Genomic DNA, 18,332 nt, shown 5'->3' with positions numbered 1-18,332 from the left:
ATGGCAAGTCTTCTCGTATCAAAAGCACCTGTGTCTATGGTGGAGCACCCAAAGGACCACAGATTCGCGATCTTGAGAGGGGTGGGTATGGTTGTGGAATAGAATGGTATAAAATTCAGTATCTGTCATACTACTGTTCAGATCCTATTCAGTCTATACTTTCCTAGTTTTAGGGTGGACAGCTAAGCTGACTTTGAAAACTTCACTCATGCTAGAATGATGTGATAGTAGTGCTTGTACCAACCTAGAACAACTTCTTTAATTCATCAAAAAACAGCTAAATCCTGGTATATGAATAGACTATAGAACCAGCATTGACCTGACTCTTTGATAAATCACTTTCACAGCTGCTGCCTGGTATTTTAACACATCGTGTTTCGCTGTGAGTTGTGGCCAGATAGATAATTAACAAATCAACAAACAGTCAGCGCAACCTAAGCGGCTAATCATTTGTGTATCTTTTGACATGGTAATTTGTATGGCTCCAGGTGTTGAGATCTGCATCGCCACACCTGGTCGCCTAATTGACTTCTTGGAGGCAGGAAAGACTAACCTGCGTCGCTGCACCTACCTAGTGCTGGATGAGGCTGACCGCATGCTGGACATGGGCTTTGAGCCACAGATTCGCAAGATAGTTGAGCAAATTAGGGTAAGACAAAGGCTCAGTTACCAAGACTACTACATTTAAAGTGATAATCCCAATTTTTAATGTAGAAGGTTATTTATTTTTTTGTTAAGTAAGTTGTATGGTGTCTCTCTTTACCTCTCAGCCTGACAGACAGACTCTGATGTGGAGTGCAACCTGGCCAAAGGAGGTTCGCCAGCTCGCTGAGGATTTCCTGAGAGACTACATCCAGATTAATATTGGTGCTCTGGAGCTTAGTGCCAATCACAACATCTTGCAGATAGTTGATGTCTGTATGGAGAATGAAAAGGACCACAAGTAAGGATAGCCAGAGGGAAGTCATGTGACATTATGTCCATGTGCTATGTGCTATGAGAGTGTCTCCCTGTCTACAGACTTTTTCAGCTGATGGAGGAAATTATGGCTGAAAAGGAGAACAAAACCATCATATTTGTTGAGACCAAGAAGCGCTGTGATGATCTTACCAGGAGGATGAGGCGGGATGGGTGAGCAGTTACTGTCTGATATGACACCACATGATGAATTATGCAAATATTTGATGGAAAAAAGGTATAGAGAATGTTCACCAATCTCATCACTTCATTGCGCTCTTGTTTACTAGGTGGCCAGCCATGTGTATCCACGGAGACAAGAGCCAGCCAGAAAGAGACTGGGTGCTCACAGGCAAGAATACATCTAATATGGTTTTACCATTTCCTTCTTTTGTTGTCGATCATTTTCTCACCTTAAGTGGCTTTCAGCTGTCAGCATTGAAGGGCCACAGTACAGAATAGTAAAGACTGTTTATCAGTAGGTATCAGTCATTCATTATCGCCTCAGTTGATTGTGAGATGGTGATTTCCATTCTGCTCTACAGTGTTATTGTCTTTTTCTGCCAGTATTCCCATTAACATTTTATCTGACTCCACAGAATTCCGGAGTGGCAAAGCTCCTATACTGATTGCTACCGATGTTGCCTCTCGTGGTCTGGGTATGTCTCCTCACACACATAGTTACAGTTGTAGAATCTCACATCATTGTCTCTTTTCTCCTTGCTTTTCAGTTTTTCCTGTCATAATATTGTTTTCTGTACATAATACAATAATATGAGTAAACGGTCACCACAGTTACACTAATGTGTTCACATACACCATTACTTCCTTTTTTCAAATTAATTTTGACCAGTAGGTAATAGGGGTGGGGGTCTTTGGCAGACTCGCGATTCGATTGTAATTCTTGGTGTCACACTTTGATTCAGAACGATTTTCGATAATAAAAAAATTACATATATATAAAAAATTATATATGCTGTCATTTACTCTAGTTTACTCTGTCAAACAACTCATTCCTGTCTGTTGCCAATGAGCTGCTAATGAAGCTTAGCAGACAGTTAAGTTAACTGGTTCTGATGAGCATCAAAACCAAGTAGCATTATGTAAAGTACTTGAAATTATAAGTAGGCCTATAGAATGTTATTGAAATGAACTTCACTTTTACCGGGTGCACCATTAAATGCAATGAACTCAGTAATGCACCAGTAATTATAATCCAATAATATCTGCATGAGTAAGCCTTTTACTTTTGGTACTTTAGGTTATACTTTGGTGCTAATATTTTTGCACTTTTACTTAAGTAATATTTTGAGTGCAGGACTTTTAGAGTATTTTTAGACTGTGGTACTGCTACTGTTACTTCAGTCAACAATCTGAGTCCTTCCACCGCTGTTTTTTGGTAGCTGGCGTGTGTGTTGTAAAGGGGATGGAGGAGAAGAAAGCAGAGCGTGTGGTAGTGTTGTTTATAACGTTACATCCATGGCAGTGGAGAACAGTGTCTCTGCTGCAGCGTTAGTACTAGAGAAAGCCAGGCACAGGTCTTTAGAAACGAGGTCTTTTCTTAGTCCAACCAGTTTGTGCTGCAGTGTGCATTGCTGAGCTGCTCTCGTTTGTTAAGTTCGGTCCTCTGCTATGGTATGATGGGCTACGAAGTATTCACACAGTCCTCCACACAGACATTAACATGTGCTCAAATGATTTCTTTTACTGAACATGAACTAACATTACAACCATAGATGTACAACACAGCTCTTGTATGTGCACACTGTCTGCGGTCCGTGTGCTACGCCGGCTTCACGGTTGTGTTCTGCCTTTTTTTTGTTCTGCCACCATTATTGCAGAAGTCGATTTTCAGCATTTGTGAATTGATTTAGAATCATAGAAGATATGAATAGTGATTTGTTTGTGATTTTTCTTCTCCCACCCCTAGTGGGTAAGTATATTAAAGATGAGACCAGCTCGAGCAGGCAGATGTGAGAAGAACCCTTTGTTGCTGTATATATGTAGTTGGAAAATACAAATCAATCTCCATACCACAAAATGAAAAATGCATATGCATCTCTTTCAGAATTTTCTTCTGTTGATTATTTACAGGTGCTTTTATGACATTTTTATACAAGCTGTCACATCAGAAATATAGATTTGATAAAATATATAGTAATGCTGTTAACCAACAGGTTTAGTCAGTTTGAATGTATGTGATGTACATTGTGATGAACTCAACACAGTATATTTAAGGAGGTCCTACAGTTATAACCTGACAGTTAAATACACTGTGACATTCAGTATAGAGGCTGCAGGCCTTCTGGTCCACTGGGTTTATGTCTGTTTCTTGTTACTGCAGTTAAAAGGCTTCCTTTAACCGGGGCTCTTTGGCACGCTGCCTGAAAGGAGGGCTGTGTGGGGCGGATGCTCTTGGGCGCCTTTCTTATGTCTCCTTTATGGTGTCAGTGCAAATTCACTGATTATGTTGCTTGATATTACACATTTCTCCACACATTAAAATACGTTGTGTAGTTATTCCATTGGTATCATTCTGCAAAATGCTACATGTTATGTTTTGCAGATGTATTTGAATAGGTCAGTGATAGCTGAGTTTCCACAGAGACATCAGGAAGACTAGGATGGCTAGTTTGACATGAGGACAAATCTGAGAAGGGGGATAGGTGAAGTGTCTTTGACTTGCCAAAATTCCTATGACATATCCTTGTTCTTTTTTCCCCTCTTCTCCTCTCAGGGTTTGGCAGCACACGGCAGCTGTAACAGTCTGCGCTGCTGTCACTGCCCCCTCAGTCACATTAAAGTAGAAGCTCAGCTAATTTTAGAGGGATTAAAGGCCCTCTTATTCTTCTTGGGTAACTAAGATCCCCCCTGCCCAGTATTGTCAGAGTTTGAAAATCCAACGAGCCTTCCTTGGGAGCAGCCTGAGGTGCCTGTATGTCTGCCCATCGGTCCGTCCCAAAAAGCAGACAGACAGGGGAGAGAGAGTTAGACGGGCTCGTCTGGGATCCAGTCCTGGCCAGGGTCTGAGGAGGGTCCTGCAATGTGACGAGAGAGCAACAGAACCAGCCGTTGTGCGTCTCATGAGGTTAAACGGTTCTGCTCCCGTCTGGCGTTGCTGGTGTGCACAGAAGGTGAGGGATGAATCCTGCCTCCCTCCCCCTCAGCCCCTCGCAATGAACCAGGACTGATCAGGGGGGACTGACTACCTTTGTAGAAACAACATGAAGGCGGTAAGTACCACACCGCCCCCTTCTCCTAACTCCTCCACGAGCTCACCATACACTCAGTAGAGCACAGTTTTATCCCGGCACATCGTTACTGTTAATCAGTAGGTTGTGGTTAATGAAGTGGTTCCCCTCTGTCATGATGGAGGGGAAGATGGAGACTTATTGATCAGCAGTGCTGTCGGAGCCCCACATCTTCTGTAATGAGAAACAGACTTCTTGTCTTCACATGTTTTGACCAGTAATCACATTGGTATGAAGCATTCAAAGCCATGGTTTTTTTTTTTTGTTTTGTTTTTTTTTAACCTTCGATGTCGTGCTCACTCTACATCAAATGAGCATGACACCCGTGAGCTAAGTTCAGTTTGAAGTGTGGATTTAAATTAGATAAAATGGTTAATTTAATGAAACCTTGGATGTGTGGATTTTTGCACAGTGTCTGATAAAGCAGGTAAGTTATTCTATTTGTTTAGATTTTTGACTTCTAGCCTGAAATAATTTTATTGTGCAAAACAAAAGTTTGAATTGTAATTGAGTTAATTAAAAAACATCAGCTCTTGGTTTTGTGCAAAAATTACCAATTCTTTCTCCAGAAGCTTTTTCCCTTGAGATGATCTTCTTTTCCCCATTGTGTAAAACCAATCATTCTTTATCTAAAAGATGTGGAAGATGTCAAGTTTGTCATCAACTATGACTATCCCAGCTGCTCTGAGGACTACGTCCACCGTATTGGACGTACAGCTCGCAGTACCAACAAGGGCACTGCCTACACCTTCTTCACCCCAGGGAACTTGCGACAGGCCCGGGACCTTGTCCGGGTGTTAGAGGAGGCACGGCAGGCCATCAACCCTAAACTGCTTCAACTCGTGGACTCAGGACGTGGTGGAGGAGGCGGTAAGAGGGACTGTCTGAATAGATGGGAAATTCTGGGACATCTCTAGATCTGAAGATGAAAGGTTGTGATCTACAGGTAAAAAAAAAAATCACATTGATTTCACTTTTTTGTTGTTTTTACAGGTGGCAGAATGCGTTACCGAAACAGTAGCTCCAACAACCCTAACCTGATGTACCAGGATGAGTGTGATCGCCGCATGCGCTCTGGTGGAGCTGGCGGTGGCAAAGACAACCACAATAGCTACAGCCGTAGCAACCGTGACGGGGACCGCTCCACTGCCGCCTCATCTTCCTACAGGGACCGAAGCCGGGATAACAGGAACAGCTACAACTCTGGTACCCGCACGGGCGCCAGCTCCAACACCCGCAGTGGAGGCCCGCCCGGTGGCGGGGGTGTTCAGGATCAGTCTAATCAGCCACACCAACCACAGGGACAGTTTGGTCACCCTCCTCCCCCTCTTCCTCCATCAGGGGGGCCACAGCCTCTGATGGCTCAGCAGTTTCCTCCACCACAGCCCCCACTCATGGGCTTCATGGGTCAACCACCATATTCTTTTACTTCTCCACCCCCTCCAGTTCCTCCACCTCCCCAGAAGTAGTTGTGCTCCTTTCTGTGTGTACAGTGTAACTTTGTTTTTACTCTTACTCTTGTCATTTCCTAGGGGTAGGGGTTTGAACAGGCATATATCTAAAGTTTATTTTGTAATTTTTAATACGCCAAATTTACAATTTAGATTTTCCATTCAAAAAGAAACCAGGAATTTGACCCCTATATTTTTCCCCACCTAGGCGGTCCCTGTCCAAAGTCTTATACAGCTGTTCTCAGCCATGTACCATGGAGGAACAGGTTTCCTGTGTTTTCATTTCAAACACTACAGCAGTGGATTTCACTGGTCCCTCTGTAGCTGAAGCTGCATCATTGGTTTGATTGGAATGAAAACTAGCATGTACTGAGGCCTCGGTGGTATGTGGTTGACATTGTTTGTATTGTAATGATTTTTTTTCACATTCCAGAGCTATATCATGTTCTAGCTTTGTTAAAGTTAGCCTTATTATTGACCATCACATCTTGTAAAGCTTTGATTTATTCTGCAGTATGGAGACCTAGGTTTTGTCTAGTAATATATTTTAACTATTGCATAGATTTTGTGTTACTCCAAATGTTGAAGCGATGGATGTGAGTTTGTGAATCTCATCTCCAACAGTTTTGGTACCATTCAACCACTGTTTGTTTTAGTGTAATCATCTGTCATGTATCCCTTTACTTTTTCATGCAGCAAGTTAAAACTAATGTTTCTGTTTAACTGGCATATTGTGTAGTAAGAACAGCCGATGCAGACTTTTGTTCATGCATATTGACTAAATTAGTTTGTTGCTTGTTTTTTCTTTTAATTTTAGTGTTTTCCTAATAAATTCACAAATCAAAGCTATAAATTCCACTTCCTCCATTATTGATCAACTTATTCATACATTCCTTGTACAAATGACTTTATTTGCCTTAAATATACATTTTAGTACATTCTCAGTTTGTACCCAGAAATATGTACATATGTGTTTATTGGTAAACATTTAATGGCATGTAGTTCTTATTTCCAATAGAAGACTTCCCTCCCTCAGAAATACTTCTGTATAGACCTTGCCACTCACATGGTTTCATTTGCTAGCAGTTAGTTTTGCTGCATCATTTTGTGTATCAGTCTGAAATGTGAATACAGTCTGGGTCTTTAGTTACGTTTTAGTTTTTTTTTCCCCACAGTCCTAGTTAACGTGGGAACTCCATCCTGTCAAACTCTATGAAGCAAGTGCATTGCTTGCACAGTTGAGTGATAAACGTTTGTCTGCTTGTTGTGGTGACCATTGTAAACCAAGTACAGAGGTCAAGCACATACCCATAAATGCACCTCAGTGAATACTCAACCCTGACAGTAAATGGGGTAGTACACGAGTATATTGTTCAAAGTTTTAGGCAAGTGAATTTTTCCTTATCATTGCAACTGTGCCACAGCTGGTAGTGTGTGGCTGTAGCTCAAGTATGATCAGGGCAGACGGGAATGACGATTCTTGACTTGCTCAATACCTTAAACCAAGAAGCTGGAAGAGCTATACATAGCATTTATCATCCTCCCTCATTGTCTCATTATTGCTTTTCTGTCCATCCTAAATGAGTTGATAGTGTAAATGTATAAAGGCATAAAAGCCATATGAAATGTAATTACTGAGTTACTCAACCCATCAGACTCTTCAATGGCACTGTGTGAGGACTGTTTTTGGGTTGGTCAACAATATGAAGTGTAATGCTTTCAAGAAGGGTTGCAACTGAACCAGTATTACTCAGATGGTCATTCTAAAATTGATCCCTCATATTATAAACTGAATCTCCAGCTCTATTCCTACTGTAGTTGCATGTGCATTTCAGATTATGTTTAATTCTCAGGTGGAATCAATCAGCCTCCTAACATTTTCTTTTTGGCCTTTATGAGCTCAGTGAGTAATCGTAGCCCTGTTCTCCATGACCATGGATAATCAGATCATTCTAATGTCTCGTTTGTTTCATCAGGTCATTTCTGAAGAGGGCGTGACCACATGAACACCAAAACAATGATCAGACTGGTCATCGGTGTGTGTATACGCGTGTGTACAAAGCAGAAGAAACTCAAACATCTCAGGCACGTGCGGCAGAATCAAACTGGATGTCAGTGATTTCAACTCCAGACTTCACGTCCGTCTTTAGGTCAAACAAAAATAGAAAGGCAGCCCAAGAAAAAAGACAATGTACTGAGACAGGAAATGGATTCACGTGCAAAATTTAAGCAAAGTGCATGCATGAAGCATCAGATTGTGCTAAATAAATCTCCAAATCAAAATCCAGAGGCAAACAATGCTGAATAGTGTCCAAATATTTGGAAATCAATAAAAGAACGGAATAAATAAAAAGCTAAAGGGGCACAGCCGTAGTGCCCTTCCTTCATTATAACAGATGACAGACTCTCTCGATTATAACATCCATCAATAGGAACAGCTGTGATGTCTGCTGTGAACAAGGCCTATCATCACAGCTTGGATACACACACCTCCCAACTGCAGTTTTTTCCAAAAATGACATACTAGAACCAAGTCAGTACTTTAAACCTATGTGCCAATTCATTAGGTTTGCTCCTGGGATAATTTGGTTCTCTCTGTGCTTTTACCGTTATTACAGCATTTCAGTTAATTACTGTCTCTAGCTGATCAAAAGGAAAAACATCCTTAAGGATTTCTAACGTGGGAGCTGACAGTTGCATTTTGCTCAATTAGTGTACTTTTATATGCAACTCTGTTCCCAACAAATAAGTTTTCATTATATTCGTTTGACTTGAATATAATGTCGCGCCTATTCCTGAAGTACACTGAAGTAGTGCAGAAACAATGAGCAAATTATTAAATTCATCATTTGATAGGAAATTAATTTCAAATCGATACATTAAATGGTAAGTATCCCATATCAAATTCAATACACCAGGGTTTTTTTGTTTTGGGAAGGATTTTCAGCACTCATAATATTGCTTTAAGCATTCAGCTGACTTACAGTTTAACAGAAAACAATATTAGTGAACAAAGCAAATTATCTGTTGCAACCATACAATGAACACGCAAAGATAACATGGGATACGTAGATTGAGACAACACTGAATGTGCAATATTTTGAATCCTAAACTAGGAATGCACCAGACACTTGCTTTAGATTAAGGAGAAAAAAAAAAACCCTGACATAATACAGACACCAGCTGCTACATGTAATTCACATTACATGGGACTAACAGTATGGAAATCAAACAGATGCAGACATTTGTTTTTTAAAGGGCTCAACTTTTGTTCCCAAAAGTCACTGCACTGAGTCACCGTATCTAAAGCCTACTCTGTATTGCTGGGTCGGGCTAATGGAAGAAAACCAAGCTACAAAACACAGGAAAACTGAAATGATCGAGTAAGGACAGGAAGGCTGTGAAGGAAGGCACAAGGTAGAAGATGGTTCCCACAACTGGTCTCATGTCAGTTTGTATTATCAAACCAGTGAAGTATAAAGAGGTCATCGTGCCTCTGCCAGCGATGAGGGACAACTTCAGCTGAAATCTAAAGGAAGCAGCAGCACATCGATGACAGGAGTGTGGTCCTTCTCGCTAAAGGTTTCCCCAAGTGTTTGGAGATGGGAACTGGTCGACAACCCCAGATTCATCATAAGACTTTCCCCCCAGGTTGAATGTCAGTTTGTACCGCAAATGTACTTTTTCCTGAAACACAGGAGGGGAGATGTCAGTTCAATGCCATTAAAGGTGCCCTGAAGGAGCTGTCTTATAAATAAAGGAAAGTTTATTTTGCATTCAGTGTTTGACCAAAAAATAGTATACCCATGAGGTCTGACCTGTTGAGTGCCTTTTTTCAGCATGAAAGAAAGACTTTTTTTTTTTAAATGTACATATTTCAAATCCTCCATTGTGTACATCCATATTTGCTTCTTCCCTCGTTGATACATAGCTGCATTTGTTTACACGTTACCACTATTGGCTATCAACCAACAAAAACAGGATGAAACCAACAACTGGATACGACTTACACTTCCTTATGCACCATACAAACAAAACAGGGATCCACTAATAACAGCTTAGCTCCGTACTACAACTAGTGATCAAAGACTCCCCAGAGCACCTATAATTTATAAGGTCACCCGAGTTTTTTAATGGGATTTATAAAATACAATTTAAAAGAGGGACATTTGTTTTAAATAGACTAGCTTTGAAATATACTGACTCAAATTAACAAGTTGCATTTGAACCTCAGACAAACTTTGGACTGAGTCATTGCACAGAACAAAAAGTATATTTTGTCCCTCATTTCTTGCAGTGTAGTGACCTGAGTGGAGACGTTCAGGGTTACACCTACTCTCACATACACAGGAATACTGTTTTAACACCAACTTGAAAGATCCCAAATTATTACTTTAATTTAGTGTGGCTTCACTTCTGGCTATATATAAATATGCAGTAAATGTAATCAGGATAACAAATGCTGTGAAAACAACTAAAGGCCATATGCAACCTATATTCAAAAACTCGCTTTTTAAAACTACATTTAATCCCATTTTTAAGTATCTTAAACTGCATTACAACATTTTCATTTAGAAATATTCACATAATCTCTAATATAATCAGTAACTATGACAATGTTCCATCAGCATAACCAATCACATTTCCTCATGCTCTCAGTCCTTAAACACAGTTCAGCAAACTCAGGCAGAAACATGGTTTCACTTTGTCCTTATGAGACACCACGTGTAGACTGTAGGACCAACATGATGATGCATCAATTTAAAATTATATCTACAAAACAATAAAGTGTGCAAAAAAGTAATCAATTTAAAATTATATCTACAAAACAAAGTGTGCAAAAAAGTATAAGGGCTGAATACTTTGAGCCACTGTAGCCCCTTTACACTGCCCATTTGATGCAGCAAGTTTTCTGCCTTGTTCTGTGTAGGCACAGTCCTAGAATGGGGGGGGTAGATGTTTACCCCCAAACTGCTGCAATGATAGGCAGTATTTTTGCTGAGACAAGCTCACTCCACTTCCTGTGTAAATGGGACAAGATGACATGGAGGGTCTGAGGTCTGTCTGTGTGTGTGTGTGTGTGTGTGAGCTAGAGAGAGAGCATGAGGAGAGAGAACAGCGTCAAAATAGAACGTGAATCAGAGAACTAAAACATTATTTTGATCGTTTCAGTGGTTATGTCCTAAAGCGCAAATAAGCACAGCCACACCTTTGCACAGTGGAAAGGATTCTGTGTGAATGCAGCCAAAACACATGCTTCTGTCTGTCCTGAGGTGAGGTGCACTTTGTCTGTATGTAGCCCTGCCCTCAGACACACAGACCTGAAACTGGATGCACATATAGTAGGCTACTGTACTCCCCAATTTCCAACAGTTTTCCATAATCTCTGTGTAAAAGGGGCTTGTGGAGCTTCAAGTCCACAATAAGTACGTATAATAGGATAAATGTTGAGCACCTTGTGAGGGTTAGCCAATAGCAGGATCTGTGTGATGGCAGCTGGTGGCAGGACAGGGTTGAACGCTGGGAGCTCTGTACTTGAGGGCGGCTGCAGTTTTACTTTCATCACCTAGACAATGAACACCCATTAACAAATGGAAACCACAGTAGCAACATACAGTATATCCACAATTAATAAAAGTAGTCAAGAAATATGGCTTCCAACTGACTAAACATTAAAATTCTTACATTAAACTCTAACAGACTGCCTTAAACTGAATAAACAGAGGCTTACGTGGAAAAGTCAAATGGCTGTTTTAGGTCTGGCTCAGAAACCACTGGGGCACACGATGGTATTTTTAACCACTAGCTATGAACAGCAGACAACATGAACCGACCTTGGGTACAGCTGCCTGAAAGCGGATGTTGGTGACAGGAATGGGGGCCAATGACAGCACAGAGATGATCACCACCAGCACATCAGGCCGTGACGGAGGACAGTCACGGGCAAAGGTGAACAACACCCGGAGGCTGTGTTTGTCGAATACAGTCAGTGGTAATAAGGTGCCTGAAATGTACGTACAGACACAAGAGATAGATAACATGGTATGATGTAGAAAAATAAAGACAGAAAACTGCATTTATGACCACACCCGCATGATGTAGAAAAATAAAGACAGAAAACCCGGTGTCACTGTCAGGTCTGCTGCTGTTGCTTGTGCTTACCCGGTTTGATAGTTTCCAGAGGCACTGTAACGTCAGAAAGAGAGATGTTGTTGCTGGGGTCAGCACTAAGTACTGAGCCTTTTCCAGCAGCTGTAACACTGAGATTGGAGAGGAGGAGAACGTCGGGCTGCTGTGAAGGAATGGCCGCAGTAGGGGTGGGTCTGGAGTTTGTGCTGGATTTGGTCTGCAGATCTCTTAAGGTGACTCTGGACTGAGGTTGAAGTTTATCCCTGCATGTAGAAGAATGAAAAGCCCAAGTTACATGGTAGTTGTGTGCATGTCAAAGAAAACATACTGTATAACTCCCCTTAACAGGGGCTACTGCTGTGTATTACATTACACTTATATTATGCTCTGGGGTTATGAAAGGATTAGTGGATTAACCTGGAGCACAACTCACATATGTCCCAGTCTGCTTCCCTTACCATTTGACCTGCTGGCTCTCTGGTGGTAGGGACTGCTGTAACAAGGTCTTGCCCAGCAATTCCAGCTCTTCCATGGCTTTAGGAGGAGCAGTGGAGCCCCCTGCTGGTGGAGCCTGCTGCGTTTGGACCGTAGCTGGTACCAACACTGCAGCTGGCACCGATGCAGCAGACGGTTCTGTGCTATCAGAGGACTGAGAAAATAAACAGTTTTAAATTGTATGGTGAAAGACGTGATGTAAAATGGCTTGAAATGTGACATCACTATCCCCTTTAAAGCCACTGTGTAGTATTTTGTGTGATCATAGCATATTTTGTCATTTTGATTTGTATTAGAATCTGCTGTGAAACCTCCACTGGGTTCTGGCAAAGTAACAAGACTTCAGATTCTACAAACACTGGTTTAATATAAGCATGTAAAGAATTATGTAACTTGCACCTGAAAAGCATTCTGGGAGTCGCAGTTTTCTGTTACATTCAGCCCTAAAAAGACATGAACAACAAAGGTTACTTAATTTTTATTCCAACTTTTGCTGCTTATAACATATTAAAAGTCAATACAATGTGATATAACTAAAAACAATTCATTGCTTATGTTAGGGTCTGTGACATGTGTGGCTAAATGGTAACAGGCTGGGAATGTGTTGGTTGTGGTCAGGCCAGGTGTGGCCTACTGCTGAGGTTGCTAGCAAGCCAGCCAACAGGAGGGCTACACCCTTGTCAGTGGAAATAAGGTGTAATGCTGTGCTTATGCTGCTGACTTAACCCTTTTAATAAGCTGGTTAAAAAAGCAATTATGTTTAAAAGCCAGATGAGTTTGTCAGCGATGAGCTGCACTTACCCAAAGACATGAGTTCATCGTCCAAGAGGCTGATGCCCATGTTCTGTACACTGGAGGGCTCAGGGTTGGCCGATGCGTTAAGTCCCATTAGGTCTACGAGTGCTGAACTACTGCTGCCTGATTTGGACAGAGAATACCCATCTTTAATAATCTGTCTAGAAAAATCTATGAAATCCATAAACACTGACTGATGTTAAATCACACTAAGCTGCAGTTTTTAGCAATGATGTTAAAAACCACACACACATACACTCACCTGGTTGTGAGGGCACAGCATCTTTTGTCACCTCCTCCCCTTTTACCAGCTGTCGATACAGATTAATGACCTGTGTCAAGCTGTCATTGGCCTGTAAAATATCCGCTGTAAGCAGAAAAGTAATTATCAAGACCACAGTGGTTTTCTAATGTTATGTTTTAAAGTGAGACTGATTCCATGACATTTGTATGTTTTTCTTAAACACTTCATAAATGCTGTTTTCAATCATAATGACATCTGTAAACTTACCTAAAGCTTCATCACTATCTTCTGTATCACTTGCTAACCGGAACAGTGTAGGCCTCATCTTTTCACAGCGCTGGTAAAGATCCTGCAATGAGAAACATATTAAAAACACTAAAACCACACCACACGGAGTGTTACAAGCAGAATTATGAGACTGTAGCCAGTTTTATTGTGCTGAGCTGTGCCAACCTTAATGAGCTCCTGGTTGCTCTGGGAGCTGTTCTCCTTGCTGTAGCCCTCCAGCAGCTGGCTCAGCAGGCTGACGCTCTCCTTCACCTCCTGGATAGCATTCACTCGCTTTGATACCTTCTCCACGCGCTTCTGGTCCTAAGAGAGACACTTGTCATGTTCTAATGGCCAGAATCAGTGTCAGTACAAGGCTAATTCAGGCCACAGTACATAAGACTTCTCTTTATCACGATATCACAATATGTGAAGGTAAAGTCGATTTTACATTTAAACACTGATTAAAGTAGTTATTTTCTTTATTACCATTATATTTCTGTAATTTTTACAATTATATTTTGCATTTGTATTAAATATCATATTTTATATTGTATTTTCTATTTTTTAACAATTAAAAACAGCTGACTCCTATTTAGCCAGATATGATAATTTCAAATCATGATCATCAAGCTTCATGACTCTGGGAACAACCTGCCTTTTGTTTCGTTTTGTTTTTTATCCCCATCATACACTCACTTGACAGTTACATCCACTGACTGTAAACATGTTTATTTTTGCTGTAAAGTCGGGCATTTTAACATGGGAGTCTATGGGGACTGACTCCCTTTTTTGGAGCCAGCCTCAAGTGGCTGTTCAAGGAACTGCAGGTTTTAACATTTCTGCATTGGCTTCATTTCGCAGCCTTGGAGATAGCGGCTTGTGTACACCTGGCTAAATCCAATGCAGACAAAAACAGCAGTCCTGCAATAAATCCTCCCTTCATGAAGGTGATGGTGTTCGTTGCACCTTCTAACTGTTCAGAGGTGTTGATTCGACTACATAGTCATTCTGGAGGCCATGTTGTGCTGTTGTGAAACTGTACTGTGTTTTACAGAGGAGCGTTTCTGTTATTTAGCCTAGCTTAAATTGACAAAAATAGGGTGGACAAAATAAGCTGCAAGCTAGGGACCAATACCAAAACAGCATAAATCTGCCTGTGCCCTCATCAGGTGTGTATTTTATTTGAGCACACGTGAGACCACATATTGTGCAGCACATTTGCTTAACAAAACCCATGACTCACCTCCTGGACCATTTCCTTAATGAGCTTGTTTGCTGCTCTTAGATCTTCTGGGTGAGTGCTGTTCAATAAGCGAGACAGCATCTACAACAACGGGGTAGGACAGGAAAAAAGAGAGGAAAGAAGAGAGGAAGAGAATTTGTAAACTGGCAGTGCCTTCATTTTCTCAAGCCTTTCACTTCAAAAGGTTTTGAAGGGTAGATAAGATTTTTATGGATGGGGCACAAGCAATATTAACTCTGTCCCTTTATGTAAACCTATTTGGTATGATTGGTGCTTCTTCATTATCACTCATATGTCATACCTTGGATTTCTCCTCATCCTCAAAGATGGCACTTTTGGCTCTGAGTGGAGGGGGTGGGAAAGGCTTTTCATCAGGAAGCACTGGATCCTGCTTGACAATGCCTGGAAGAGAGCAATGAAGCATTTTACCCTTATATAAATACAGTCTGTCAACAACACAGCTCCTATGGGATATATTTAGACAGAAATACAGACACCAGAAACCAGATGTGATTTATACAAAAGCCCACGAGTATTGACTTTACTGGAGTAACGTGACCTTTCAGCTAAGCACAACAGTCTCATACTTGTGGTTCATCACAATAAAAAGGAGAACCGATACCACTTTGAACAAAGCACTTTTTATCAACACAAAGAAAATGGTAGGAACCAAAAAACACATTACCAGTGAAATATGGGAAGTAAAACATGCGTGTGCACAAGCACACAAATAAACCACTGTAGGGTGAATGTATGGAATAACACACCACAAAGATACTGTAACCATAAAGAACAAGAGAAAGCATGCAGCTAAAGAAAATTGTGGAGGACTCACCCTGTTTTTTCAGCATCTGATAGGCATCTGCTATCTTGGTTTCATCTGGGAGCCTCACAGTCCAGCTGTACATGATTTCTAAAACCTTCTTCTTCACTGGTTCTGGAGCCCGGGCACCCAAATACTAACGAAAGAGGGGGACGGAAGGATATTGACAATTGTTAGAAATGTTAGATATTAGATTAGGAGGTCAATTTCATCGTATACAACATTTTGTGTATTTTCCGTGCTTCATTCTACTATATTTGAACCATGCTGTATGATAAGGGACATAGCTGCTGTTTTCACTTGGTAAATCCCAACAAAACACAATTCTCACAGATATTGAGTTGCAGGCAAACGCTTCGTTCTACTATATTTGAACCATGCTGTATGATAAGGGACATAGCTGCTGTTTTCACTGGGTAAATCCCAACAAAAGACAATTCTCACAGATATTGAGTTACAGGCAAAGTGATATGATATATCAGTAGGACAGCAGTCATTACCTTGGGTGAGACCACCTTGATGAGCTCATTGAGAAAGCGAAACTTTCCCACTTCACTGTGAAATTGCTTCCCACAGTTCTTCACACATGTCTCAAGAACCTGGAAATTGTTTAAAGCTTATTGGTTTTCTATTTGTACAACCAACCTTAAAGAAAAACAATGACACACGGCATGTAATGTGGCCTTTTGTAGACCCATTAGACTTGTAAGCCATGTAACACACAGACACACACACACACACACACACACACACACACACACACACGTGAAAACTTAAAGTGTTGATGGAAAGTGAGTTTGTCAGTGCAGCAAGGAGGTGCAATCTCTTACCGTAAGCGCTTGCATAGCCTCCCACTCCTGAGGAGACTGGATTTTGTGGGCCAGAAGTCTGGTTGCCAGCTGGGGACTAATACATTTTAAAAAATTAACCCTCATTGCATTTGAATGCAGTGTTTCAGCACATTTTGTTTATGAAGTGTACTTTACACTTAATTACTTAGTATATGTTTTAGGGCTGCAACTGATAATTATTTTCATTATCAATTAATTTTTGACTAAAACATGTCAGAAATCAGTGTAGAAAGGCTAATTATACTTCCCCATAGCCTAAAGTGATGTTTTCAAATGTCTTGTCTCATCCAACAAAACACAAAGCTATTCAGAAATTCATCTAGTTGGAATCAAGAGGTCAACAAAGGCTCTTCTAAGTCATTTTAACTGGAACTGTGCTACAAACAAACACCTTGTACAAACACATTCACTCTGCAAAATGTGTCAAAACATCACTGAGGTGAGAAAAAAACCCATGAGAATCTGATGTGTTTCACAGAGTCATGAAATATGATGTAGTTTATAGGATAGGCCTTAATGTTTTCTACACTGTTCACTTGTAAAAGCTGTGAAACTGTATGAAAACTGGCCATTAGACCAAAAGTAGGTTGAGCTCTGGCTTGTTTCTGAATTTCATTTACAGCAAATAACTACGACTATATGAAAATATTATGATCATCATCATCTCTCACCCTTCTGGTTCATTGTTGAGCTGATCACAAAATCCCTGGATACTGTCCCAGTCAGTCTCCTTATTCAGAGGGTTTGTGGCCTTGTCTGTATAAAAGAAACACACATTAAAATTCTCCATCTGCTCTATTTCCAGACTAACCTGACGATTAGAAAATTATTTATCCTTTATTTAACCAGGTGAAACCTCCTTGAGATTAACATTTCTTTTTCAATAGTGACCTGGCCAAGAGGGCAGCACAAGATTGACCAGTGAACTGTTACACAGTAGACACAAAACAACACAAAGAAAGAAAACAAGCCTTCTGGCATTGTTTATTTTGTGTTTTCTGTATAGGTTTGCATCTGTTATACATCTCAAGAGTGACATCAGCATCCCCCAGGTAGGACAGTTCAGTTTACGCAGGGATTTTAAAAGAGCAAATCTGAGTTAAATTATGTCTTTTTAAACTAGGGTTGTAAATCCCTGTCAGCAGCTGTAGGTCACATGTAAAATGCAAGCAATCAGTTCTTTGGTGTGCACCAGATGAAAAGAGCTGCTCGTGTCCGCACAAAATGTGTGACATCCTTTCTTGACATCAAGTGTTAAGGGTATAAATAACGTTTCCTGGTTTGGGCTTGTCATTGTCCTTAACAAATAGTCAGCAGCTAACTAGTTTGTTTTGTTAGCATTCAGCCAGCAATTACTAGGATTCTTATAAATGTCATGTCTATGTGACATCGCTGACCTTAAGCTATCAACAATAAACATAATGTGAGCGCAAAATGCGAGAGCATTACAGAAACGATTATACATTATCTGAGAGTTTCTTCTCTATCGTTACGACAACTACAATTAGTGATATCATGACATTCGAGTTCTTGATTCTAAACAAATCTATTCCGTAGGGACAGACATACAGGAGCAAATTCAAATGTAAGATATATGTATGTATATATTATATCTTGCAGGATCAAAAGTTAATCTGACACCGTAATGTATGATGACTTACTGATGCGAGACTGCAGACTAGCTTCTTCCGGAGGGTCCACCGCCGCCATATTTCGGGAATTCTAAATGGTCACTATCGCGTGGTTTTGTAACATATCGCGTAGATAGCCGTCGGAGCAGCGTCTCTTTAGCTCCCCCAGCTGTGGGCAAAGAGATGCGAAGA

General features: G+C 40.8%; 2 protein-coding genes across 4 annotated transcripts in view; one reads left to right on the top strand and one right to left on the bottom strand.

The window, feature by feature from the left end:
- The window catches only part of LOC109957878 (probable ATP-dependent RNA helicase DDX17), a 7,732-nt gene extending 2,795 nt beyond the window's left edge, over positions 1-4,937 (top strand). Inside the window, exons 7-13 of one of the 3 annotated variants that reach the window (XR_002274611.1) lie at positions 8-81; positions 489-649; positions 771-943; positions 1,021-1,131; positions 1,248-1,309; positions 1,557-4,190; positions 4,845-4,932. Coding sequence is in view for 2 of the 3 variants with exons in the window: in XM_020596104.1 (XP_020451760.1) it covers positions 8-81; positions 489-649; positions 771-943; positions 1,021-1,131; positions 1,248-1,309; positions 1,557-1,735 (760 nt within the window). In the remaining variant the exon portion in view is untranslated. Of the gene's footprint in view, positions 1-7; positions 82-488; positions 650-770; positions 944-1,020; positions 1,132-1,247; positions 1,310-1,556 lie in introns of all 3 variants that reach the window. The other 2 variants (XM_020596105.1, XM_020596104.1) reach the window with 2 other exon arrangements.
- A 1,889-nt stretch (positions 4,938-6,826) lies between these two features.
- On the bottom strand, positions 6,827-18,309 carry LOC109957877 (ADP-ribosylation factor-binding protein GGA1-like). Its single transcript, XM_020596103.1, has 17 exons — positions 18,171-18,309; positions 17,181-17,265; positions 16,489-16,564; positions 16,159-16,257; positions 15,671-15,794; positions 15,137-15,237; positions 14,836-14,916; positions 13,776-13,913; positions 13,590-13,671; positions 13,341-13,445; positions 13,085-13,201; positions 12,683-12,726; positions 12,247-12,437; positions 11,822-12,051; positions 11,494-11,663; positions 11,115-11,225; positions 6,827-9,346 (listed from the first exon to the last, which is right to left on the bottom strand). Exons 1-17 carry the CDS (start codon positions 18,217-18,219, stop codon positions 9,236-9,238), a joined length of 1,914 nt encoding a protein of 637 aa, XP_020451759.1. The 5' UTR covers positions 18,220-18,309; the 3' UTR covers positions 6,827-9,235.
- Between the last annotated feature and the right edge of the window lie 23 nt (positions 18,310-18,332).

The sequence above is a fragment of the Monopterus albus genome, unplaced genomic scaffold (assembly GCF_001952655.1).
Source record: "Monopterus albus unplaced genomic scaffold, M_albus_1.0 scaffold29.1, whole genome shotgun sequence".
NCBI lineage: Eukaryota > Metazoa > Chordata > Actinopteri > Synbranchiformes > Synbranchidae > Monopterus > Monopterus albus.
This window is presented reverse-complemented; position numbering and strand designations above follow the sequence as displayed.

What these genes read in the sequence shown, in the direction of transcription:
- LOC109957877 (XM_020596103.1), bottom strand. Translation starts at nt 18,219, where the DNA reads ATGGCGGCGGTGGACCCTCCGGAAGAAGCTAGTCTGCAGTCTCGCATC. An exon ending in CTCAACAATGAACCAGAAGG is followed by an intron (nt 16,565 to 17,180) that starts GTGAGAGATGAT and finishes AAAATGTATTAG; the next exon opens with TCCCCAGCTGGCAACCAGAC. An exon ending in ACTCCCAGAATGCTTTTCAG is followed by an intron (nt 12,438 to 12,682) that starts GTGCAAGTTACA and finishes TTATTTTCTCAG; the next exon opens with TCCTCTGATAGCACAGAACC.